This window comes from Panicum virgatum, chromosome 9K (assembly GCF_016808335.1).
Source record: "Panicum virgatum strain AP13 chromosome 9K, P.virgatum_v5, whole genome shotgun sequence".
NCBI lineage: Eukaryota > Viridiplantae > Streptophyta > Magnoliopsida > Poales > Poaceae > Panicum > Panicum virgatum.
Window position 1 is genome coordinate 52,933,147 of NC_053144.1, and position 27,947 is coordinate 52,961,093.

At 44.0% G+C, this 27,947-nt stretch overlaps 2 protein-coding genes and 1 pseudogene across 2 annotated transcripts; 2 read left to right on the top strand and 1 right to left on the bottom strand.

Moving 5' to 3' along the window:
- The first annotated feature begins 458 nt into the window (after positions 1–458).
- Positions 459–1,183, top strand: LOC120648791. Its single transcript, XM_039925450.1, has one exon. The coding sequence runs from the start codon at positions 480–482 to the stop codon at positions 912–914; it is 435 nt and encodes a 144-aa protein (XP_039781384.1). The 5' UTR covers positions 459–479; the 3' UTR covers positions 915–1,183.
- A 16,159-nt stretch (positions 1,184–17,342) lies between these two features.
- Positions 17,343–18,245, bottom strand: LOC120648792 (zinc finger protein 4-like). Its single transcript, XM_039925451.1, has one exon. It carries the CDS (start codon positions 18,138–18,140, stop codon positions 17,676–17,678), a length of 465 nt encoding a protein of 154 aa, XP_039781385.1. The 5' UTR covers positions 18,141–18,245; the 3' UTR covers positions 17,343–17,675.
- Positions 18,246–24,759: 6,514 nt separating this feature from the next.
- LOC120648117 lies at positions 24,760–27,880 on the top strand (annotated as a pseudogene).
- Positions 27,881–27,947: the final 67 nt, after the last annotated feature.

The window sequence follows — 27,947 nt, forward strand, 5'->3', positions numbered from 1 at the left end:
CCAGACTCCTCAATGCTTTGTTGCTAGAACAAACTTTTTTTCGGAAAAACAATTTTTGTTGCCCAAACAATAACAATTGTTCCAGCAACAAAAAAAATTCCGGAACAAAAAATAGTTATTGGGCCTTATGTGATGATTTAACTATCAGTCACACGTGTGACTTCTAACATTTGTGCTTTCACACAGTACATTGCGCTCGTGTGACTTCTAACATTTGTGCTTTCACACAGCATATCGCGCTTGCCAACTGGTATCGCTTGGTATTCATGATCCTTCACTAGGCCACCAGGGCCCAGTCCATTGTTTCGCACAGGGCCCCCGAATTTGCCGGTACGGCCCTGGCCACAGTTAAAAAACGTGCGCGACCACCGTTCAACTCCACTCTCCGCTTCTCCGTCCATCACTTGCACTATTTAATCCTAGGTTAGCTTAATCATTTCTGCTGCAAGCTGCCAAGCTAGCTAGGGTGGCCAGCTATAATGAAGACGACGCCAGAGCAGGAGCTGGACCTTGAGCTCAGCCTCCTCCACCGCTCCCCCTCGCCGCCGGAGCCGGCCGGCTTCTTCCCCTGCACGTACTGCGACCGCAAGTTCTACACCTCGCAGGCGCTCGGCGGCCACCAGAACGCGCACAAGTACGAGCGCGCCCTCGCCAAGCGCCGCCGCAAGATCGCTGCTGCCATGCGCGCGAACCAGGCGATCGTGAGGGGCGCCGGCCAGGTCGACGCCGACAGCAGCAGGACTACTGGAGGCGCCCGCCGAGTCGTTGGCAGCGTTGCTGGAGCTGAGCATGAGGCGGCCGACAGGGCGAGGCCGCTGGTCGCGCAGCAATCTGCTCCGGTGCCTTGGCACTCCGGCGACCTGCAGGGCAACATGGGGCGCGCTGACGAGCTGGACCTGACACTCAGGCTATGATTGGCTTCTTCTCCGTTCCTGCACCTTTTTAGCAGCTAATGATCTGTGTGGCTTTGCCTGTTTTTTTTATAAAAAAATGGTGATTTGCTTTATCGTTCTGCTACTCGATCTTTTTCGCCAGTATGTGTATATGTCTGATGGAAATCAGGTCTGTGCAAGAAGGACGATCTCTGATGATTATATATCCAGAGGGCTCTTCAGTTTGCTTTCTCATGATTTGTTCCCAAATTAGCATATGCATCTTCAATTGTATTGGAATACCTTTTTGAATGCATCTTTTCTTGGTGGGGGTCAGTCAGGGCTCTCCACGTGATCCAAGATTGTGCATATTCCATGTGATGTGAGGGTTCGTTCACTAGATGGACAATTAATTTTTAAGTATTCTACTAACACAATAATGATACGTACTTACTTATCATTTTTTTACTCTATACATGTTTTATCCAATATGTTTTTCCTTTGCATCACACGTCTATATGTGTTTCATACACGTTTAGTTATTAAACTCATATATAGTTTGAGATATGTGTTCAAAATGAAAATTGGGATTCCCATCGCTTCTCATACATGTAAATATGATCTATATGCATGGCGACACAAATCATGCATATATATCTTAAATTAGTATTTTTTTATATACAATGTAAGAAATAGGTAATTTAGAATCATGTATTGGTGTAGTTTGGTTTATTTTTATAATGACATATGTAGGTAATTTAGATTCAGATTTAGGGATTACTTTAGGTTATTTTAATAATACAGATGTGAATTTAGGTTCAAATTTAGGACTTACTTAAGTTATCTTTATAATGACATAGGTGGTGGGTAAGTTAGATAAAGCTTTGGGGGTTACTTTAGGTTATTTTTCATGATGAAGTTATACGTGGGCAATTTAGATATACATTTAGGTATTATTTGAAACTATTTTCATAATAGTAGAGGTGGATAATTTTCTAGAAAACATAATATATCCAATGGCTATGATGGCTAGAGTCAACCGGATTGATGGCTGGATATTTTTATATTTCATAATTTCTAAAATTCCTTTTTTTACTGCATCTCGTGAGGATTAATGTGAAGCCTCCAAAAACAAACTCCATTAGTAATAATAAGATAAGATTCTAATAAATAAGTTAATCATATAATATAGAATTCATATCATTCCTGACAATGATCGAAGAAAAGCTGAAAAGAATTACAAAATGTGAGACCGGACTGTTGTCTGCAATATAAGTTAGATCATATACCATGAAATTACATTGACTGAAATCTTTCAAAAAGAGAATAGAAGTAGTTATATTATCCTTTCTATTTGGGGATTGAAACTAACTAAGTCACAAGGTTGACTACCAATGTGCTGACTAGCCCAGCCTCTTGATACTTAATTTGACTAGTGGATCAAACAGACATCTTTTTATCAAGTGTATATTCCCTCCATTTCCTTTGTAATAATCCACAAATGACAAGATCTAAGCTTTAAAATTGTTGACCAATAGCTTTTAAATGTATATTATGATGAAAGTCTAGTCTGTCATGTTGCATCTAGTAAAATTAACAGTACCCTATAGTTTGGAATGGAGCTAGAGTACAACATAATATAGGAGATTTAGGCCTCGTTTGGTTTTTTTCAGTTTAAGTCATAAGCCCTGTGACATCGCATATTTATACACCAACTAGAAGTACTAAACATAGACTTATTACAAAACTAATTTCATAAGTTGTGACTTAACCATGAGACGAATCTATTAAGCCTAATAGTCTATAATTTGATCACTATTTGTGCATTAATTATACTTAATAGATTCGTCTACAGTATCCATCCACTAATCGTGTATTAATTATACTTAATAGATTTGTCTAGAATCCTAATTGAAACTTATGCAATTAGTTTTATATTAAATTAGCATTTGAATATTCGAATTGACATCCGAATATTTAATGTAACAACAACTTAGAAAAAACCAAACGAGGCCTTAAAGAAAGTGAACGAGTGTGCAGGTTGCTATTTGCATGCATGTTCTCTATGCAGTGCGCATGCGCCTTCTACCAACTAGTTAGAAACAATAGGTAAAAAGGTGGAGAAAATAGTAGAATAACAGATGAAAAAATAGTTGGAAAACTAACTAGACTAAAGAGGTAAAACAAAACAGGCAGAAAACCAATTAGACTAAATAGGAAGAAAAAGATGCTGGAAAATTTAAAAACAATTGCAAAAAAATAAAAATAAAAACTAGTTGGATTATGTATTGGGAAAACTAGTTGGTTATTTTATTTTAAAAATAGGTAAAAAATTAGATATAAAAATATTAGTAATGTCAAAAGTAGGTAGTTTAGAAGTGTATTGGAAGTACTTTTATTTTTTATAATGGTAGGGATGTGTAATTTATATGAAGATTTAGGGGTTACTTTAGATTAGTTTAAAAAAATATGACAAATTCTGATAGATTTACAAGAAAATTATAATGACACTTTATCACCAACAATGGAAGTCACGGTAGTATTGACATCCATACATTATGCTTTTCTGTTATTTTCTAGGATTATTCCCTCCTTTTCTAACTCTTCTCATGTTAATTAACTTGTAGGTTAAAAAATTTCTAATTAGTTACGGTAAGATTAACAGATCCTGCAAATATGTTTGGTCAAGAAGATTCAATGTGCAAGTTATGAATCATTGCCAAATCCTTCCCCTCTTTATATACTGCGATGGAGAGACCCCTTTTACACAACAAGAGCTTCATTTGTTGTGAGCTTCTGTATCTGTCATGCATATGGGTCTGTTGTTCCATTGAGGGATAACATGGGTCTAAATATCACAACACCATCCGCCAGTTTTTTCTTTTCTTTTTTGGCGTATACAAGGGACGTCAAAATGCATCACATCCATGCGTGATGCGTCTTTTGGACCACTCCCTCCATCCCAAATTATTGATCATTTTGATATTTTTAGATACATAGTCTTTGTTATGCATCTAAACACGGTGCATAGCAAAATTTATGTATGTAAAAAAACTAAAATGACTCATAATAACTTAGGACACATGGAGTAAAAAGAGTGCATCATCTTGTATAACCCTGCTGCTGAAACAGCACATTGCAGGTGTGGGGCTTGCAAATTAATGGACTCTGCATGGCAGCCTCTCGCACCCACACAGATGAGCTCTCGTTGACGATCCTTGGATTATTGGTGCAGAGGAGGCCTGCCTGCCTTCTGCAGCGTGCCATGCATGCAAGCCTTCTAGCGGCAGGCTGCAGCTGCCGGCCGGTCGGCCAGACGTATCGAGCATTCGAGCTACGAGATCCGTCCGGCCGCAAGGACGAGCCACTAATTGGCTGGCGTACGTACGCGTGCTCTCAGAGAGAGCTAGCTATAGTTGTCCAACATCACAGACGTCGTGATCGAAGAAATTAGGGATGGATGTGACTCGATCTCAGTGTCGGTCCGGTTTAATTGCCCAAACAAAAAAAAGAAAAAAAAACCACAGTGCCAACCGTTCGGTGGCATTCGAAGGATATCCATGCTACAATTGCTGATACAAACCGAAGCAGTCAGCTAGCTTGATTGGCATAACCACCTTCACTTTCTATTTGTTCATTTGTTTTCCCTAATTCACTAAAATGAATGAATTTAAAGTGAAAACAAACTACTAGTATATATATGGTTGCCATATAGGAGTCATATATATGCTCCTTTGTCCTTGTGGTATCTAGTCCAACATCGAATTAAAATCCCAATTTCTTTTTCTTTTTGAAAAAAGGACAGATCCATATGTATATCCCAGTTGGATAACCACAGCCAACTACTCACTCTGTCCACAAATATAAGGGATTCTACGGGTTCAAATTTTATCCATGCCTATAAGGTGTTCTAAACTTCCTAGAGGACCACATATTAATTCCTTGACATATAAGGTAATAATTGAAAAAACTCAATCACCTAAGTAACTTGTGATTTAATTTGATCACATGACTTTGTCCTATTAACCCAAAATGTCTTACATTTGTGAATGGAGTGAGTACTATGGAACTTTCACCATGCCCTTCCATCAATTCCAACAAACAAAAATCATCATGGACCTAGCACATGCTGGTCCCTATCTTAATTTCACAAGCTAGATCTATTGGCACTGCACAAGAAAATGTGACCGCCAGCTATGTGCAGTTCCAGCAGGTTTCATCATCATCTGTTACTTTGTGCACAATAACTGGCTTTATTATGTATCATTAAAAACCGAGATAGCCTATAATCTTGAACATACTTGAATGAACTTGCTACGTATTAATAACTTATAAATTAATTACAATATAATTTGTTGTACCTTGATGAAGTATTAATAAAGGAAGAATTAAGTCCTTGTGACACACAGAGTTTTCAAGTTGTTTGTTGCAAACATAATAGCAAAGCAGATTCACTATTCCTGAAATACTAATAGTCACACAAATTACGAAGTTGGCAAATTTAGCTTGTAGTTTAGGGGATCGCCTCATCCGACTAGCATAGGTCAAGGGTTGTGCTTAGGTTCTTGTGAACCTTGACACCGTGGAGGTAACCTTTTTGCTTAGCCGTCCTCCAGCACCTAGGTTCCTTTGACTTCGATGCAAGATCCGTCGTGTTGAAGATATAAGGTTACCCGCATCCTTTAGAGGAACAAGCAACACCCTTACAGCCCTCGGGACCGCCAAGGGTCCACGAGGATCGTCTAGAGGCGAAGGCTCGCAAAAGGTGTGAATGGAGTGCTAGAGGTTACCTTTGGTGCTGCGTGAGAAGCGTAATTCAGTAGGGGTAGACAAATTGTACACTCCAAACTTTGAAAATGCTCATTTGACTAGAATATCCTCCGAATATTCCTGGCATGTAGGAGCATTTTGGGAATCATGTAACGGAGGTGGGGAGTATAAATACCCCCTCTTTTCATGACATTTTTTTTGAAGTTATAGTACACATTTTTTACACTCAATTTTCATTATACCATCGGATCTTCTCCATTTCTGCTTGGACTTGCCCGTTCGAATCCAACAGTCTAAATATGATGATACACAGAAGTGATCCCCTATATAAGATATTAACCGAGAACTGCATCCTCTTTATTTTTATGCGCTAACTTACATGCACTCCTACACATTACCAAGTATTCAATTTTAAATGGTTAGCATCAACCTTGGGGCGCATGCATAAGTTGAATATCTGAAAAACTCTCTCGAGATTAAGCTATGCAAGTTATAAAGTTCATATTTTAATGTTACAAATCTTGAGTTCCAAGATAAATATGTAACCATTAATTTGTTTGGAAGCCATTACTTTTAGGTATCTTTTATTAACTAAGCTCCATCAGACAATGACATTAGTAATTAATATATAAATAATCACTACATTATTAAACTTAAAGGGGGAAAACAAAATGGAATAGATATCAAGATAACTCCTAGCTAGAGAGAGGTATGCAAATTGTGCACTCCCTAATAAGTCCAAATAAAGCCCTTGACGTGCAAAAGGTTTTCTGCTCTTTATCCCAAGGTATGATTCAGGTGTGTCTCTCTCGTAGCATGGTGTGCATCAATGTGTCATCAATCACCAAATTCAGTTGTATGCAGGGTTTTCAGGTTTCGGTGCCCTATTTGCATGCAGAAAATTAACGAATATGCAAGGGTCTTTGCTGCAGTAAGGGAAGAAAAAGTAGCTAGGGTGTACTTAAGACTTTATAATACTGACTTGGTTCTACCTTCAGAAATGAGAATATATAGGATCAAACCCACCATCAAGCAAAGGAAAGGTTTGGTAAGCATATGCAAGCAGGGGCCTAAGGATCCTTGATATACGCATATGCAATGGTCCAAAACTTTGATTTAGTACGGTGGAAGACTGGACGCAAAACAAAGTTCATTAAACCAAGAAAGTACTGCCTTGTTCTCATTCCCTAATCCCTACTGCACACACTATTGTCAGTATATAGCTTCATCAGGCTGACAGATCTTGAGGGGAAAGCGCGCGCATGCAGTGGAATACAAAAAACTATTTTTTAGGAATAATGGAATACAAAAATATTCTGTATATACAGGGATATCCTGTATCACCGACATTGCAGCTAGATCCATATATATCAAGATAGGATGGTAAGACCTAGACAACGATTAATGAAAAAACGGTGTAGAAGGAACTCAGCATTTTTTTTCTTCAGAGCGTAATAAGTTCATCCATATTCGAGCTGGAGAACATATATATAGGCCATGGAGCATACACATCCAGCCAACATCTTTGATCAGGTGATTAGTTGATCATGGCAACTGTATCAAATTACGAGGTTAATTTGTTCTTCATAATGAGGCCAATCTCAGTGGGAGTGTTATAAGAGTGTCATGGACATTAAATTTGCTAACATGTCCCGATAGTATGAGAAGAGAGAAGAGAGGAGTGTCATGAAATGTGAGAGGAGTGTCATCACCATGACACACCACTGGCACAGTTCTTAAGATTCCAGTCTAGGTAACTGTGTCAATGACACTTCCACTGAGACTGGCCTGAGATATCGAGACAGTGCGAGAGGATCGATATCCTACATGCAAATAAATTCATTAATAGCAAGATGTATAAATGTAGGTATAATATATAGAACAAAATTATCTAACACTATCTAAGGATTATGATATAGTAGGGCAATGCTATATGTTTGCCCTATAGCTGATAACCATGGAAAACTTAAATTAAACTGGAATTTCGTATCTTCTGCACAAAAGGACTACTACTTTGAGAAATCTTCTTGAGTTAATGATCCACGGTTCTGATGTATATCATGATTGTCATGAAGAAAAGGCCAAATTGAGGAATGTGGAGTACTCACTCCTGGTTGTGATGAGTGAATTGTCAACCGTGTAGTGTGATCGTATGCTTAGTCTTTGGTTGCAGGTACACGGGCATCGAGTGTCGACGGAGAGTTGCCGTGGAGGAGCTCAGGCCGGGCGGCAGCTGTGGCGTCCACTCCTGGATCGAGGGCGCAAGCAGCGACGGATGGCGGGTTTCTTGGTTTGCACCACAAAACCAAGCTGGCGAACGGCGGTTGAAGACGCCAAGTCGTGGAGGCACGGGCGTCGGTCTCGGGACTGGCGGAGGAACGGGCGTCGACGACGTCTAGGGCCTCGCTGCGGACGAGGAGGTGACGGGCGTCAGGCGGCGTCTAGGGCCGTCAGAAGGCCGAGGCGGGAACGGCGTCTAGGGCCACGGCGTGGAGGCGGGAATCTTCCCGCGCATGGAGTTTTGGCGGTTTTCTCAAAACCGGTCACCTACCCGGGTTTCTCGGATCCTCCAAAACCGCGGATCGGATCTTCATCGATGTGGCGGCATCGCAGAGAAGACTTCGTTCTGAAGAAAGAACCTCAGTCGTCAGATGAGATCGTGTACAGGGTTCTGCAGCTCCGACCAGTCTGACCGGTCCCTAGGACCGGTCTGACCGGTCTGGGCACGGCTGGGGTATTTAAGTCCCCTCTCACCTGCCTGTGGGAGTCGAGTCTCTTGATTCCTTTTCTGTTTTCTCCTTCCCCTTCCTCCTGCTCCAGGTTAGGGCCAAGGTCTCCAACGCAAAGGAGGATTAGGATATAGCTAATCTCTCTAATCAAGAGGGTGGATGATAGGGTGGTAGGCTCTAGCTTGTATAGGTTAATTCCTCTGAGATTCATGAATGAAATTGGTTTAAGATTCACCCTTGTGTGCTGAGTTTTCGTCCTCCCCTTCCTCCCTTGCGTTTTTGGGCTCGAATTCTCATCTTTTGGTGTGTTTTGTGTTTGAAGGAGACAAGCCCTTGGATTCATGTTTTGCTAAACTCGTTGTGACGATTCTAATCCATCTAGCCTAGTGCCAAACCCCCTAGAATCGCGAGTTCTCATGAATTGGAGTTTTTCACGTTCTTGAGTAAACCCCAATCCACTTTGATCTTCCCTCGAATTCTCAAGTTCCTTTAATCTTTTTGGAGAGATCTCTTGGTGATATGTTCACGGGACAGTTGTGAAGGTATCCTCCAAGTTTTGTTGGATTTGGACTTCATTTGCTCAAGATTCAACATTTGAAGCCTTGTTCACGGGCTCTCTGGGAGCAACCAGTCTGACCGGTCCGACCGGTCTGACCGGGGTGCTGCACCGGTCCGACCGGTCCCTGGCTGTGAGGTTTGCAGATTTTCTCGTTCGCTTCCGTGTTTTCTCTCGATCGTTCCAAGGGTCTTTTTGTGTTGGTTTAGCTCTTCCATAGCAATTCCACACTTCACCAAGAACTCTAGGGCTTGGGTGCGCAATTGGGAGATAGGCCGTACTTTTGCTTCGGCGAAAGTTTTAATCGGCTCCCATTCACCCCCCTCTGGTCGTCTTTTCGGTCCCTCAATTGGTATCAGAGCTTGGTTAAGGTTTTCATTACCCTAACTGGTTCGAAAACCATTTGACGACCATGGCGAGTCTTGGTAAGATCCCTGTGTTTACCGGTGAGGACTATGCCTACTGGAAGGTTCGCATGCGGGCTTTCTTGCAGAGCTTAGGAGCCGAGGTTTGGGATATAACCAAGAATCAGGCTTACGAGGTGCTTGCCGTTCGGACCACTCCTCTGCAAGTGACCGAGCACGAGGCTAACGCCAAGGCTGTCAATGCCTTGTTCACTAGCATTTCTCGTGCCGAGTTCTCACGCGTCCAGGGTTTTCAGGAAGCCCATAAGGTTTAGACGTGCCTTGAGAACTACCACGAGGGCACACCTCAGGTTAAGGTTAGGCTTTTCGAGACTCACCGGCGTGAATATGAGAACTTCACACAGGGGCCGGGTGAGAGCATTGGCGACATATTCAGTCGGTTTCAATCGATTGTGAACAAAGTCAGTGCGAACAGATCTGCTGATGCCCTTGACTACACAGAGCATGAGAAGGCTCTCAAGTTGCTCTACGCACTTGACCGCTTTGTGTGGGATCTCAAGGTGAACACGATCATCGAGTCTGCAGGCTATGAGACTCTGACCGTGAACGAGCTCTTTAGCAAGCTCAAGGCCACTGAGGTGGATAACCAGACACGAGCCAAACTCAATGGTGCCCCTCCTTCCAAGAGCATCACTCTTGTGACTGGCTCAGGTGGATCGAGCTCTAACGCTAACTCTGCTCTTGGCTTTTCTCTTGCCTCTTTGTCTTCTGTTACAGATGAGCAGTTAGAGACGCTGGGCGACGACGACTTGTGCCTCCTCATCAACAAGTTCCAGTGTGTCTACCATAACAGGTAGAGGAGGAAGAACCCCGGGTGCTACCACTGCGGCGATCCGAACCAATTCGTCGCCGACTGCCCCAAGAAGTCCGGCGGTGGCTAGAACAACAACTTCGACTACTACCGCCACTGCGACCGCGACGAGGGAGGCTCCAACAAGGAGCGTTGGCGCCACAAGCACCGCAGTCGTGACCGGGACAAGGGAGGGCGCTTCGACAAGGAGTCGCTCAAGAAGCGCTTCCAGTACAAGGCCAAGAAGCGGGAGAAGGCTTTCTTGGCACAGCTCAGCGACCTCAACAAGAGCTCCGACACCGACCGCTCTTCTTCACCTACCTCCGACGACGATGACAAGAAGAAGAAGAAGCGGGACAAGGAAACCACCGGCTTCATCGGCCTTTGCTTGGCGGCCGGTCGGCGCAAGAGTTTCTGCACCATGGCGGACGAGGCCAATGGTGCTTGTGCGTTTCCAGGTGGACATGCTACACCGATGCACGACGACTCTTCTCCTGGATCCGAGAGTGATTCAGAGGTAAACTCCACTATCGACCTGCTTGATACTGAGGTTAGGGAGTTGTACGCCGCTCTCGACAATCAGAAAAGGCTGCTTAAGGAAGCAGTTAGAGAGCGTAAAAAGCTTAGGGCTGAGCTGGCTTGTGCTAGAGAGAAATCTGGTGAGGATAAGTGCGCTGGCTGCATATCTCACATGAATGATCTTGTTGCTCTCCGTGCCAAGCATGATGAGAACGTTGCGAACTTGGATGTTGCCAAGACTTCGCTTGCTGACGTGTCTCACGAGCTAGCCAAGGCCAATCATGAGCTTGAATTGGCCAAGGACGCTCCTATTGTTAGTGATGTACTTGAATGTGATGAGTGCTCCATCTTTAAGTCTGATCTAGCTTCTTTGCAGTCTAAGTTTGCTGATGTTGTGTGTGAGCTAGAGGAGCTTAGGTCTAGGCCTGTTCTGCTTGGTGCTTGTAAGCTTTGTCCCACGCTTAGGTCGGAGCTAGATGAGAAGAACGCTTTGATTAAGTCTTTGGGGAAGACTAAGGTCGAGGAGTCTAGCCCACCTAATGATTGTCTTGTTTGCCCTGGTCTGATTTCTGATTTGGATGATCTTGCGGTAGAGAAAGCCAACTTGGAACTTGGAGAATGAGAACACATATCTTAGGGCGATTCTTAGTTGGGTTTCTACTAGTGAGCCGCAGTTGGGCATGATGATCAAGCAGTTTAAGCGTGGTGACGGGTTTGGGGTCGGTTACACCTACACGAAGTCAGACTTTGACATGTTATATGGTAAGATCGGCAAGGCTGCTGGAGTTTTGAGTGCTCTAAACACTGCTAGTACGAGCACACAGCCTTCGCTTGTTGACCCCATGGATGGTGTGCTTAAAGAACCATCAAAAGCACCTCCACAGAAGCAGGTTTTGGTTCCAAAGCCCAATGAGCTGAGGAATCCCCTCGATACGCTCCCTGCTGACGCAGCCCTGGTTGCCCAGAAGAAGGGGGCTGCTCCTCCCCGTCCAAAGGCAAGGCCTCCACCTCCCAAGAGAGAGGTGAGGTACCACTGCGAGTACTGTGACAGAAACGGTCACCTAGAGGAGTTTTGCTTCAGGAGGAAGCGGGCTGTGAGGCGTGAGCAGGAGAGACGTAACTCGGACATGTACTCTGCTCAGGTGCATGGTCCTCCTTGGAGTGGTGATAGGCAAGATGCTAGGGCGCGCCGTGTAGGTAGAGGATAGGGAGACGGTGGTGCTTATCGTGCTCCAGCGAGTGGTCGCTTTGCCGATCGTGCTCCTGGTCGTCCTCAGTACGGCTATGGACCACGGGACCGAGGCTTTGGAGGAGGTTACGATGCACCACACTTTCCTCACGGTGGTGGTCGTCAGCCTCGCGGTAGACGGGACGAGGGATACGTTTTGCCTGATTTTGTTAACCCTTCTGTAGAGCAAATGGCTCGACACTGGTTTGCTTCACACTTTGCTAACCCCAGTGTTGAGACATTTTCTCACCCTTTGTATCACTACTGATGTGCAGGTTGGAGGCTTGGAGAACAGGTGGATCATAGACTCCGGTTGTTCGCGCCATATGACCGGAAATGAAAAATGGTTCTCCAGCCTCACCCCGATGCGCTCAAAGGAGTACATTGTGTTCGGGAACAATAGAAAAGAAAGGGAGATGATGAGCTCGGCACCCTCATCTTTGAAGATGAGGAGGAAGAAGCTGCGGAGGGTGATGCTGAGGCTACCACGCGTGCTGTGGACCCAGCCGCCTCTGCCACGAGCTCGGACGATGATGACGGCCCCGACCCGACTACATCTACTTCCCGGGGGCCGATCGAGCAGGTGACTCAGTCTTCACCAGCTGCACCTGAGGAGACACCAGTTTTGGTTGAGGAGGAAGCGACTTCGACAAGGGAAGCACCGCGACACATTCAGCGTCGTCATCCACCTCAATAGATGCTAGGTGACCTCAACGAGCGAGTCACAAGGTCCAAGTTAACATGTATCGCTGGCTTTGCTCATTCAGCATTTGTTGCCTCTTTCGAGCCCAAAGATATTGGACACGCACTTTCTGACTCCAATTGGGTTAATGCCATGCATGAGGAACTCGAAAATTTTGAAAGGAATCAGGTTTGGGTTTTGGTTGAGCCTCCGCCGGCTTGTAATCCCATTGGAACCAAGTGGGTTTTCAAGAACAAGCAAGGTGAAGATGGGTTGGTAGTGCGAAACAAGGCTCGACTTGTAGTCCAGGGGTTTTGCCAAAAGGAAGGGATAGATTATGAGGAAACTTTTGCCCCGATAGCACGATTAGAAGCGATTCGAATTTTTCTTGCATTTGCTGCTTCCAAGGGTTTTAAAGTTTTCCAAATGGATGTGAAATCTGCCTTCTTAAATGGTTTTATTGAAGAGGAAGTTTATGTGAAACAACCCCCTAGTTTTGAAAATCCCAAGTTTCCAAACCGGGTTTACAAACTTCAGAAAGCTATTTATGGTTTGAAACAGACGCCTAGAGCTTGGTACGATAGGCTTAAAATTTCTTGCTTGCTCAAGATTTTAAACTGGGATGTGTTGATAAAACTTTGTTCCTCATGCGCTCTGGCTCTGACTTTTTTTGGTTCAGATTTACGTGGATGATATCATCTTTGGTGGCTCTTCTCACGCTCTTGTTTCCAAGTATTCTGAGCAGATGTCCAGGGAGTTCGAGATGAGCATGATGGGTGAGCTGCAGTTCTTCCTCGGGCAGCAGATCAAGCAAACTTCCCAGGGCACGTTCATCCATCAAGCCAAGTACACCAAGAACTTGCTGCGGAAGTTCGACATGAGTTACTTGTCTCCTCAGCCGACTCCGATCAGCACATTGATGGCGCTTGATGTGGACTTGGACGGCGAGGCGATGGACCAGAAGGAGTACAGGAGCATGATCAGATCCCTCCTGTACCTGACGGCGACGCGGCCGGACATTCAGTTCGGTGTCGGCCTCTGTGCGCGGTATCAGGATTCGTCGCGCACCTCCCACAAGCAAGTGGTGAAACGCATCTTCAGGTACCTCAAGTTCACTCCTGAGTTCGGTCTTTGGTATTCTGCGGATTCATCTCTTGTCTTGGTTGGCTTTTCGGATGCCGATTTTGGCGGGTGTCGGCTAGATCGCAAATCGACTTCCGGCACTTGTCATTTTCTCGGTACATCGCTGGTTTCGTGGTCCTCTCGCAAGCAAGCTAGTGTAGCGCTCTCTTCCACAGAAGCCGAATACGTTGCCGCTGCTAGCTGCTGCTCTCAGATTCTTTGGATGAAACAAACCTTGCAGGATTATGGGTTGAGTTTTGGTAGGGTTCCCATCTTTGTAGACAACATGTCTTCCATTTGCATTGCAAAGAACCCAGTGCTCCACTCCAGAACCAAACACATAGACATCAGGTTCCACTTCCTGCGAGATAATCATGAGAGAGGCCACATAGACATGATCCATGTACCATCCGAGAGGCAAACAGCAGATATCTTTACCAAACCACTTCAGCATGAAACCTTTGCTCGCTTGCGAGGGGAGCTTGGGGTTTATTACCCCTTTTAGTTGCTAGCTTTTCTTTGGTTAGCTTTGTAGGTTTTATTTGTTCTTCTCTTCGTTTTCTAGGTTTGGTAGTTGGTTTGTGCATATGCATTGTACATTTCTGCATCTTGCATTGCCTCACTTGCACTAGCATTCTTGTATACATTGCTATGACCTCCTAGTGCTTGCTAGTGTGAGTTTATAAACGTGATCATGAATAGCTTGCTCCACTGTGTATATGATATACTCTGAGTTAAGCTATTTTGATTTGAAAATTCGAAAACATGGTCACCTTGTCTTGGCTATTAGCATGTTAGGGCGTGTTGATATGCTTTGCTATCTTATTCATGCTAGTGTAGCCTCTTAATACTTAACCTGTTGCAATTCATCCTGGTTCAGCAATTCATATTTGACATGATCTAAAAAATTGATAAAATTATTTGAATTGTGCTTAAAATGGAATGGGAAGATCCAGGTGGGATTGCTTGTCGCACTGATCGAGCTTTCGGGACGGCTCACTTTGCACTTGTGAGAACCCGAGCAAGGCTGTGCATGACTGAAACGAGTGTCTTAAGCTTCTGATTGCCTTTGGCATAGGCTTGGCCTCGTTGCTAAGTAAAGCATGACAAGCTTTCAACCCCTGGCATTAATAATTGCTTGATATAATTTGATTGCAGAATGGGTGTTTGCAACATGATTTGGCTATTTTTGGCTCACCTGTATGAGTTTGATTAGCACTTATTTCCATTCCCTACTTGTTAGTGCTAGATCATGGGTGATGCTTTTATTTCTGCTAAACTGAACTTGCTAAGCTCTAGACATGATTTGATATACCCTGTTGAGCTAGATGCAGGTCTTGTTTATGGATGCACACGTGCTTGTGACTAGATGTTGCTCATATCCTTGTATCCCTGAATGCTTTCACTTACACCTCCTGCATTGCATTCATTGCATAGCATACCTTCAGGGGGAGTCTCAGTTTCAGGGGGAGTTTTAGGTCTGTTTAGCCTTGATGTGTGCATGTGCCAACAAGGGGGAGAAGTTTAGTGATCGAACAAGGGGGAGAATTGTTTGATTTTTGAGAGTTTCAAAAACTTATTGTGCACAGGGCTTTGAGAGTACATACATGTGGTGAGAGTTGCACTGGTAAGAGGGAAATGCATTTCAGTGGGAGTTTCTGCTTTGTTTAGCTCCTGGTTTTCACTTTGCTTCTGGCATGACTGTGTCGAGCCCTGCCTCTGTCTTTGAGGAGTCATGTTTGTGTTTGATCGATTGCGTCGAGCCGTTGCCCTTGTCTTAGGGAATCGATCTTTGCTTGGTCAAGTGACTTGTTCTTGATTCTTTCGAGCTTTTGTCACTTGTTCAAGTTCTTCATCTTCTTTGTTCTTCTGGGTTTTTGCTTCTCTCTTAGTTCGTTTTTGGTTCGATTGTGGTGTGTTGACAATGCACTCATCAAGGGGGAGATTGAGGAATGTGGAGTACTCACTCTTGGTTTTGATGAGTGAATTGTCAACCGTACGGTGTGATCGCGTGCTTGGTCTTTGGTTGCAGGTACACGGGCGTCGAGTGTCGACGGAGAGTTGCCGTGGAGGAGCTCAGGCCGGGCGGCAGCTGTGGCGTCCACTCCTGGATCGAGGGCGCAAGCAGCGACGGATGGCGGGTTTCTTGGTTTGCACCACAAAACCAAGCTGGCGGACGGCGGTTGAAGACGCCAAGTCATGGAGGCACGGGCGTCGGTCTCGGGACTGGCGGAGGAACGGGCGTCGACGGCTTCTAGGGCCTCGCTGCGGGCAAGGAGGTGACGGGCGTCGGGAGGCGTCTAGGGCCGTCAGAAGGCCGAGGCGGGAACGGCATCTAGGGATACGGCGTGGAGGCGGGAATCTTCCCGCGCGTGGAGTTTTGGTGGTTTTCTCAAAACCGGCCACCTACCCGGGTTTCGCGGACCCTCCAAAACCGCGGGTCGGATCTTCATCGACGTGGCGGCATCGCGGAGAAGACTTCATTTTGAAGAAAGAACCTCAGCCGTCAGATGAGATCGTGTATAGAGTTCTGCAGCTCCGACTGGTCTGACCGGTCTGGGCGCGGCTGGGGTATTTAAGTCCCCTCTCACCTGCCCATGGGAGTCGAGTCTCTTGAGTCCTTTTCTGTTTTCTCCTTCCCCTTCCTCCTGCTCCAGGTTAGGGCCAATGTCTCCAACGCAAAGGAGGATTAGGATATAGCTAATCTCTATAATCAAGAGGGTGGATGATAGGGTGGTAGGCTCTAGCTTGTATAGGTGAATTCCTCTGAGATTAATGAATGAAATCGGTTTAAGATTCACCCTTGTGTGCTGAGTTTTCGTCCTCCCCTTCCTCTCTTGCGTTTTTGGGCTCGAATTCTCCTCTTTTGGTGTGTTTTGTGTTTGAAGGAGACATGCCCTTGGATTCGTGTTTTGCTGAACTCGTTGTGACGATTCTAATCCATCTAGCCTAGTGCCAAACCCCCTGGAATCGCGAGTTCTCACGAATCGGAGTTTTTCACGTTCTTGAGTAAACCCCAATCCACTTTGATCTTCCCTCGAATTCTCAAGTTCCTTTAATATTTTGGGAGAGATCTCTTGGGGATATGTTCACGGGACAGTTGTGAAGGTATCATCCAAGTTTCGTTGGATTTGGACTTCATTTGCTCAAGATTCAATATTTGAAGTCTTGTTCACGGGCTCTCTGGGAGCAACCGGTCTGACCGGTGTCGACTACCGGTCTGACCGGTCCGACCGGTCTGACCGGGGTGCTGCACCGGTCTGACCGGTCCCTGGCTGTGAGGTTTGCAGATTTTCTCGTTCGCTTCCGTGTTTTCTCTCACTCGTTCCTAGGGTCTATTTGTGTTGGTTTAGCTCTTCCATAGCTATTCCACACTTCACCTAGAACTCTAGGGGTTGGGTGCGCAATTGGGAGATAGGCCGTACTTTTGCTTCGGCGAAAGTTTTAATCGGCTCCCATTCACCCCCTCTGGTTGCCTTTTCGGTCCCTAACAAATATGGTGCTTGAAATCAGTTATGGCTCAAATACAATATGCCCATCATTCTACGCAATTAGACCGCCGGAGGGAATCACAATGCAACAATCTCTGGAGGAGGAACACAACTAAGAGCTAAATTATTAAGAGAATGCAATAAGCACCAAGCACACATCAAATCTCCTCAATTATTACTCTCTGGGTAAGCTTGAGGAACTGGCCCTCAATTCTTGACATGAAATTCCAGGAGACAGAAACCAAACTTACATGAGAATGCAGCACTACTGCCGACTTTGAAGTTTATGGGCTCAGAATTATCAATCCAAACCTTTTAGAGAGCATGCATGCAAAGCCGCCCGAGTTTGTATTGCCACATGCAAGATGAGGAGGGGTGCAGGAGAGAATAGAAACCAGGCAATCTTGTCAAAATCAAAACAGGTAAAGCCACACACAGAATAATTGGTACAAAGGTGCGGGGAATTAGAGCCAGACATGGGCTCAATCGCCTCATAACCTGAGGGACAAGTCCAGCTCGTCGGCGCGCCCGACGCCGCCCTCCGGCGAGCCGCTGCATATGCTGTGCTGCAGCAGGTTGCTGCCGGACTGCCCGGTCAACGACGGATCCGGAGCAGCTTTGTGTGTGTACATGTTCATCCTCGCCCTCCCTGCAGCTGCAGGTTCCGCTCCTGCAGGCAGGTTGATTGCTACTCCAGCGCTCCCGGGGAGGTCGACCAGGGCACCCGACCGCGCATGCAAGCGCATGGCGGCGGCGATCTCCCGGCGGCGCTTGGCGAGGGTGCGTTCGTACTTGTGCGCGTTCTGGTGGCCGCCGAGCGCCTGCGAGGTGTAGAACTTGCGGTCGCAGTAGGTGCAGAGGAAGAAGCCGGGCGGCTCCTGATCCGGCGCGGCCGAGGCGCCGGGGTGGAGGAGGGTGAGCTCAAGGTCGAGCTCCTGCTCCGGCCGCCTCTCCATTATAGGGGTCGACGAGCTTGCTGTTAGTGATGGTAGGACGTCTCTGTGTGGCGCCTGTGGAAGCTCAATTTGCTACAGAAATTGTTGTGCAGGTCATTAAGCGAGGGTTTGATAATACAGAGGCAGCTATGGGAACGAAACTGGTGTGGCTTGCGTGTTCTCGCGCGCACGTGCTTTTAATTTGGGGATGTGTGGCAACCGAAGAAGGAAGAGCTCATGTCAAGCCAAGTTTTTTTTTCGGGCATATCAAGCCAAGTTGTATGGCCGGAGTGCGCTGATTTCATTAATTATGATTCTATCAGGAAAAAGAAGAGTGTTGATTGATTCAGAATAATGACATGCCGGCTGGGGCATGCATGCTTTCGTACCAAATTAGGAGAGAAAAAGTTCAGGTAATGGTCTAACAAAATATGAGGGAAACCACAGTGATTTGTAGATTCACCGTTGCCGCTTGCCCCGGTGGTTCCAAATGATAATTCGTTTAATTATTTTTATCCTAAAGTTAAACCACTCATCTTATTCAAAAATTTATACAGAATATCACTTCTTTTATTTGTTGTGACTTGCTTTATTAATAAAAGTTCGTAAAAGTAACTTAAATTTGACTAAGTTTGCACAAACTTTTGAAATAGAACGAGTGGTCAAACATAATGTTAAAAATGAAACAAATTATAATTTGAAATGGAGGGAGTACATCTAATTGTCACTAACCTATCAACTTGTGCCGCCGCACGGGCTAATTAAAATTAATATAAAAATATAATTTAATTATAGATAATTATTATTATTGTCTATATATCTTGCATGCTCTTTTATCTATTAAATGTTATTAAATATTGTAACATATACTCTAAAATACATATTTATCATTATCTAGTTGCAATAGATTTCATTTTGCATTACACCTCCATGTGTGTTCGATATATATTTAATTGAACTGTTTGTCTGTGAGTTGGTATCTTTATCTCTTTCATCATACATGAATACATGGTGGCACATATCGTGAATAGTATTTTATGTAAATAATAACATAAATAGCAATTTAAAATTTATATTGGTGTACTTCAATATTTAGATTTAGGGGTTACTTTTACTTTTAATAATGACATAATTGAATAATTTATATACAAATTTAGGGGTTTTTTTATATTATTTTTATAATAACATAGGTGGGTAATTTACACGAATATTAGGGGTTACTTTAGATTTTTTTCATAATGTTAGGGGTGTGTAATTTAGATATATATTTAGCAGGTTAATTAATCTATTTTTGTAATGATAGAGGTGGATAATTTATTAGGAAAGGTAATAGATCCAATGACTATTATGATTAGAATTGTCAGATTGATGGCCGGATATTTCTGAATTTTTTTAGAATTTCTAGAATCTCTCTATTTTTATTTAAGTGTCCACCTAAGATGGCTTTACGTGGAGGCTTAAAAGGAGCCTCCAATTAGTAAGAGTAAGATTGTTAGATCGATCCAAGAGCTTTACAAAAGATAGTTGTTAGATCTAGTCAGAGGATATATATTTTATTTATTTATTTAATTCTCATATTACCTCCTAGGTTGTAATACGTCATAATAGCCATCTAGATTGACATATATAAATGGACAGGTCAAAATCATCACTTCGGATTACCATAGCAGACCATTTCATAAGTGATCGGCTTCTTCACAGCTCCATCTCCAGTTGTTTGGTTTTTATTTGCCATGTAGGAGTATCAACAAGGTGAATGGTATCAACGATGACTATATACGCATGTCATATATGGGGACTTAATTAAACCAGTCTAAATAAACCTTAGAGATGGCTATTCCAAAAAAAGTACTTTAAGATGGCATGGCCCGCCATGCCAGCCAGCACTTCTGACCGAACAACAGTCTTGGTTAACCAATTAACCGAGGCGGATGCACGGCCTATGGCCCGTCCACCCTTAACCGAACAACAGCCTCCCCCAACCCAAAAAAAACAAAAAGTCACGGTTAATCAGAATTTGTAGTAGTGTGACATGACATTGCAACACGATATGGAGACAATTTGGGCCGCAACGGAGCGGTGATCCGTCACGCGTCATGAAGCACACTCGCCGCCGTCGACGTGTTGTCCGGCCGGGGACCAGGCGTTGGCCACCATCTCGCGCTCATGTCGTCATTATTATTACGGCTGGTCCTTGTTTGCCAGTATCAAATTGGCCATTGATTCGTCCAGACGGTTAGGAGCCATGCATGGACCGCTGCTCTCACCAAATTTGGATGCTTTAGGAATCGCTCGCAGCTACTGTTTCGTATTGTATTATACTCATAAGCCGTTTTAGAGTTCGTGGTGATCAAACTTCTTTAGTTTTTTTTTTTAACTGTGCCTCATCAGGAGCACGTTTTTTATTAAAAGAGAAATATTTTTCTTTGGTGTGGATCATCATCGGATATATTATTTTGGAACAGAACACTGTATATGGTGACGTTGTGAGAGCCGGGGCGGCCCTCAACCGTACCCCAACCTTTGTGCTTAAACCTGAACTCAACAAAATAGCTTGAGATAAATAGTCAGAGGATCGGAAGAGGGAGGCGAAAGAGAGTCCTTGTCTTTAATTATTGCACGGATCAAATGAGTAGAAAATTGAACGGATCAAATGAGTAGAAAATTGAAGGAAATGGGGATAAATGCCCGATCCAAGTTTAGCCAATTATTAGACTTGCAATAGACACCCATGTGTAGTTAGGGGGGGCATCCCCTTCTGCCTAGTCCAAAAGGCAAAGGCTGTTCCATAGTGCTTTTTATTGTTCGGACAGTACTACATATATAAACATGCAATTATGCACGATTCTGATTTTGCTAATATGAACAATAGTGTGAAAGAATTGATTGCCAAAGTTTGGTATATTTTTTCCTGAATTGCAAAGTTTGAAAGATAATCACTGTTTTCGTTGCAACCAGCTAATAGTATTTTTCTCACATATTAAACCAGCACCAGCCACCAGCCATCCATCAGTACTTTTCTCTTATAATAAATCAGCACCAACCACCAGCCACAGCACAGCAAACCGAGTGAGGCAGCGGGCCGGTAGCTAGGCCGGGACCCCTAGAAGGCTTAGGTACAACTAACGCTGCAGCGCAACGTGGCAGAACTTTGTCTCGTGAACGCGGGCAATGCTGCAAGCATCTGCCGATGGGCACACCAGTGGTTTAAATGCGTTGGATAGATAGATTCTCCTGCCACATTCTATTGTGTCCGTCCTGTTGTTTAATGGCCAAAAAACTCATTTGCCAGAAGAGTGTTTTGATGCCTGCATATAATTTGTTTATAGCACTAAGCAAGGCATTTGATTGGCTCCTGGATGAATTTTAATTTGCAACTGCCAACGTCCTTATCTCTTGCATGAAAGCTGACGAGCGGAAGAGCACGTGGGTCTTGAAGAAATTCAGAGACGGACACAAGACTACACGAGTGATCAACAAAGAGGGAAGGAGCGAAGCTCTGATATCACGACACATGGATGGAAACAAATGGATCACATGGGCTTGTGTGGGTGGATCATAGCCCATGGATGAATGAGAGGCCTGATTTTCCTGTTTCGGCGAATTAGCAGGGCCTTTTTTGGTTGGTCCGTCTAAGTGCTAGTTTAGGGCCCACAAAGCGAGCAGGCGACTGTTGGAGCCTTTTTGGAGGTAAAGAGAAACGAGAAATTCTTCATCCCAGAACAAAATCATTTCACAGGTCTATGGGGTGAATTTCCTGGAACAAGGTTTTCGCATAAATACTGCAAAGAATGCTAAAGCTGTACAAATAATCTATATCGGAGCCAAGATAATGAAAGTTTCAGGGATTTATGGAGCATCTTTGGGGGGATAATTGGCTTGGAAAAGTTGCAAGATTGTTGTGGATGATACTCTGCATTATTGTGGCAGCTCACTTTCCGCCTCATGATAAATAATAAAATTTCCTTGAATAATTCTTGGGCACCTCACGAAAAACTCATGGCCATCACGAAAAACGTAGCACACTCTTACTCTCACTCTTATGCGCCATGAAAAGGGAGGGATGAGAGCGTTTGGACGTTATGGGCACGACACGTGTCCTGGAGAGAGGAAGCCTGACGCGGGGTATGAATTCGGCCCATACGCAACAATCAGTCCATTCGTGTCGTGTAGAGAGGAAGCCCGACGCGAGACATGGATTCGGCTCATACGCAATAATCAACACATACATAACCATCAACCATTTTACTTCATATTTCCAAGTGGGTGCAGCGTAGCGCGCAATTTACCTAGTTGTTTATAGGCGGCGTGGTGGCCTGCAGCCCAGCAGCATAGCGCGAGGGAAGCGTCGGCGAGCGGCACATTGGAGCCCCAGCGAAGCAACGGGGATAGGGAGCATCGGCGGCGGTAAGGTACGCCGCGGGGAGCTCCTCGGCGCCTCGGCGGATTCTCCAGCGTGCATCTGCTTTTTTTTGTTCTAATTTTTATTTGTTGATTTTTTCTATTAAAATTTGTTTCCAAAATTCTATATTCAATAACTTTTTTCATTTTTTTTCATTTCTTTAAATTTTGTCCCTAAGTTTTTGTGTTTCTAAAATTTTATCTCCAATTTTTTTCCACATTGTTCGAAATATTTTTGGTTTGCAAATTTCTTTGATTTAAAAATTTTGTTTGCCTAAATTTGTCTTTGCGTAATAATTTTGTACATAAATTTTTTATATATGGTTGCAGAAATTTGTTTGATAAATTTTGTTATATTTGCAAATAAAATCATGTACGAACTAGGAGCACAGACTATGTGTGGAGCAATTGATGATGGGGTGGAAGACCATGCATCCGTAGCAGGCGGATCAAGAATTGTTTGAAATCAACCGAACGGAGCGCTCCGTTCGATCGGCCGTAAATTAGCCACACCTTTCTCCTACTTGTCTTCTGCAATGTTGGCGTCTGGCTACCCGCCTGCCGCCGTGCACACCACCGGTCACTTCCTGTCTCATTGGATAGGTCTTTGAAAAACAAAATCAATCTTAATCTTTTCTATAAGAAATCTTATGAAAAAACTTTTAAAAAGATTCTAACGTGTGAGATCCCTTGTCACATTAGCAAAACTACCATAAAATCCATTTGAATGATTCAAGGGTAATTTGTCTGGTTTTTTAAAATTAGAGGACTTGCGTAAGGTGTGAGTGGGTGCGGTATGCGTCTACATGCGAGTTTAGATACTACAACGTGTACTCTAGCATAGGAAAAAAATGGCTGATTTTCAAATTTAGAAAATTATTCAAACTCGGTCACGAATTTAAAGTGGCAAAACGGATTTCACTTCTAGGACTTCCGGGAGATGCAGGCTTCTCTCCTCCCTGCCATCCCTCCGCGTCTTGTCCAGTCGGAGTTGTACTACTAGTGCAAATCGAGCGAGAGCGGAACTCGGTTTGTTCTTCCTCCAACGCGGCATCCCTCTTTTAACTTTCATCTTCTGCAGTTCTACCCGCGCCGCCTTCCTGAGACACACCAGGACGCCGAGTACGCGCGAGCGAGAGACGGAGAGGCCGGCCGCCGTCTCGATCCCAGCCATCGTCCCATCGTATGGGGCTGCTAGCGTTGAATCATCTCATGTCCTTTCAGCGGCGTCGGTGTTGGCGTCGGCGTCGTGGCGAGATTCGGCCCCTCAGTAAGCCTCTTCGCCTCTAGGTTTCTATGCTATGCGTTCCGATCCATGGCATGAGCCTATCCTTCTGAATACCGCTGCTCCTTGTTACCCCCCACCACTACCACCAACCAACCAACACGCAAAAAAAAACGTCTTTTCCTCCTCTAGATTTGGCGAGACGAGCATATATATTGATCCAAGCGGGGTAGACAATGTTTATTTGATTATTAGGCTATTTCCAGTGGGTGGTTTTATCTTACAGTTTCCAATACTACCACATCATCTAAAATATCATGAAACTATATATGAAATAACTCCTACAATGCAAGATTTCAATTTTGGTGTTTCCTACGTGCTTATTGTATTTAATTGTAGGACACATAATGACTTGAAAATAGTGTATGTAGGGTTTCATCTAGATGAAACTTCTTCCATCTCTCTTTTTTAAATCATTGTCATGTCATCCAAATTGTTTACGTGGCACCTTATTTAATATGCATGGCACACCATAAAACTTCTCATTGGGACTGGCCTTATAAACTTTTGTGGAAAGAAAGCTAACCCCCTGTTTTACCCTGGAGAGCAAATAGACTTGTTACATATCCGAGCGCAGCAAAACCTTACATCTGGATAGATAGAAACATTGCCCCTTTCCTATGTGTTCGCCTATGCCGGCTAGCTAATTCTTATTTGACTGTAAAATCTTTTTTTTTAGAAAATTTGACTGTAAAATCTTACTTTGGTGGAATAGCATAGGTTTTTAAATTCCAATACCACGCACCGAGGCTCCATTAAAAAAACTTTAAGTTTCCAAGGAGATTCCAGGAGGGAAAAAAAACTAGTCATCGAGTATTGATAGTATTTCTCAAGGATGACTCTTTAGAATCCAATAACTCCACCTTCAGTGCTTATTTGGATGGTACAAAACATGCAAAGCAACGCAATCTCTTCCAAGAGCGCCTGAAGTTCTTTCCTTTTGCTGACAGCGCCATGAGCTATTGGGTTATGGAGTTGCCACAACATTTGGGTGACACAAACAAACCGCATCTGCATATGCATCCATGTGCCTTTCTTTTTTTTTCTTTCTTTTTCTCACAGCCAAGATGTGTTTAATTTTGCAGATGGATTGGTTGCTTCGTTGGTTAATGGAAAGAGATCTAACTACAAGGATGATGACAATCCTCAAGGTGGGAAAAGAATGAGATTTTCAGGACCAGACCTCCCAGAGGTACGTGTACACAATGCTGACAACAAGCCATTTATGCAAATAGCTCACCCATGTGTTGCAAAAGAAAACAATTCGTTACAATGGGAAATGCTGAATAACTTTACTGTCTTTACATAAGTGTTTTTTTACAAGGACTATATATAAGTGTTTATATTACATTTAACTTGGCTAGCTGGGTGGGTGAAAAAGGATGTGGGGGAGGGTAAAGGGCTTGGATATGGGAAAAGCAATGTTTAACAAATGCCACCACCACCAACTCAAATCATGGTGCTCTAACCGTACGCACTTGGTGGACTGTGCTAGCTAATAAAGTTCCTTGACCTGACGAATGTCATCTTTGTTAGCTGTGCTATACTCCATTCACACCTTTGCTTCACCTAGGTTTTACTGGTTTGCCCTTTAGCACAAAACTGTCATTGGTACGCCACAAGGAGTAGGCGTCTTGGTGTTCCATCTTTCTTATCTGCTGTGCTTCTTTTGCTATAACTAGTTAGGACCTGTTTGGTGGGACTTATTTAGGCTTCGGCTTCACCTATTTCACACAAATCGAGACACTACAGCGTGAAGCCATTTTATAAGACTACTAAAATGAACTAGATGCCAGGTGAAGCTAGTTTTTTTTTTAGCTTCACCGGCTTTGGCTTCACTAGTGAAGCCATTTTGAGTGAAGCTCTGCCAAATGGCCCTTAATTGGAAAGGATAGAAGTATCGTTCTAATGGCAGATCAAACCACTATCAACAACCTCGCTGCATGGGACCCCCCCTCACCTTGCTTTGCTAAGCCTACACAATGCCTTGACTGCATTGGTAGGTCCACCCTCTGCTGCATTTGCTGTTTCTGCTTCGAAGGTCAGCCCACATTGCAGTCCCTGCCACCAAGTTGTCATGTTTCTCCAACATTCTTTTTGGCATCGTTATTGCCCATCGCTAAATTAGGCTCCAGGTGGTTGGAAGAATCGATATCTATCGATGGGGCCAGAGCTGGGGGCAACAAAGATTAAGTGTGTTGCAGCTTCAGTCGTGGTGATTGATGGAACTAATATGACGAGGGGTGGGGATTTAAGAATATGTTTTCATTGGAGGAGAAGAGGTGTCAATACAAAAATAATTTCAGAGGAAGTTATGTTATTTTGTGGGTAGCAGTGTTGTAGACAGGTCTTAATTGTAGATATATTTTGCATGGGAATCTGTTAGAGGACAGTTGTCTTTGATTTTTGCAGCAGTGTGGTTCTGGAGCTTTTTTCCCCCTCTGAGGATAGGAGTGAATAAACCACCTATATTACTTGTTCAAGCTTACCAAAATCACCCCATGTGATTCTTTTTCTGTGCTGGCTTTTTTTTCTTTCTCCAACTGAAGAAAAACATTTCCATTTATGATTCCAATATTCAACTTTTATCCCATGCTTGTGCACGTAGGACATATGGGGTCATATACATTCCCTAATGCCACTTCAAGATGCTGCCCGTACAGCCAGTGTGTCTCATGCCTTTCTACGTTCTTGGAGATGCCGTCCCAACATTACCTTGAACAGCACAACACTGGGCTTGAATGAGGATGTCCATGGAGAGAATAAAATAGCAAGTGATTTCAATAGCAGAGCTGACCATATTCTGAAAAAACACTCAGGCATTGGCTTGAGGACTCTGAAGATTGAATTTTGTGGTTACAGTGCCAACACCCATTGTTATCTCAATAGTTGGCTTGAATTTGCTCTTACACCAGAGCTTGAAGAACTCACCCTGCTGCTACCACTTAAAAAGGCGAAGTACTGTTTCCCATCCTCACTTTTGTCTAGCGGGAGTGGAAACTCGATTCGTCATCTAAATCTTCCTTGGTGCACCTTCACAACAACAGTTGGACTTGATTCCCTTAAAAAACTGACAAGTGTGTATCTGCATGAGGTGCGCATCACGGAGGAAGAGTTAGGGTGCCTCCTTTCAAATTCTAGTGCTTTGGAGCAGTTGAATTTAACTTATTGCTACAAAATAACTTGCCTGAAGATAACTTGCCACATGAAGAGGCTGAGCTGTTTCAGTGTGCTTGAATGCGACAAGCTGCGAGTGATAGAGAGCAAAGCTCCAAATGTGTCTAGTTTTTTCATTTCAGGTGGCCAATTAGAAGTCTCACTTGCAGAGTCATTGGAAGTGAAGAACATAACACTGAGCATGGATTGTGCCATCTCCTGTGCTCCTGTCAAGCTTCCGTCAGTTGTGCCAAACCTGGAAATTCTTTCCATTATTTCATCTTGTGAGGTGTGTTCTTAACTCATGTGTGGTTATAGGCTAGTGAAGTGGTTAACTGCTATTGTATTTGGGAGTCTGAAACATCATTGTGCAGGCGGTTAGCACACCATTGTCGCCAAACAAATTCCTTCATCTCAAGGTTTTGAGTATTAGTCTACATGGAGCTGCATTTTCCCCTGCTTACGACTGTTTCTCCGTGGTTTATTTTCTTGATGCCGCACCTTCGCTGGAGACTTTTGTCTTGGGTGTAAGTCATTTTTCATCCTGTTTTTCTTTTTCCTCTGCCCATCGTGGAACCAACCATTAAATCTAGCATATTGTCTTTCATCTTTAGGTCTCACAACTGCGGATGCAGCATGACTCGATTATTGGAGATCCCTCAGACCCTCACCTCTGAGGCAGATATCAGGATACCGGCACGGCCACCTCAAGAATGTGAAGATCACTGGCTTCTGCTCTGCCAAGGGCTTGGTTGAGCTAGTATGCTACGTTCTTGAGAATGTCACATCGCTTGATTGCCTTACATTGGACACCACTTTGGGCCTTCCTAGGTGCTCTGCCAACAGCCTTGGCAAATGCCTCACAATGGAGAAGGATATGTGTAACATCCAGGTGTTAATCACCTATAATCAAGATTAATCATGGGATTAACTAGTTAATTAGAGACCTAATTCTTCGGGTACAAATCGAGTCACCAAAATCGACT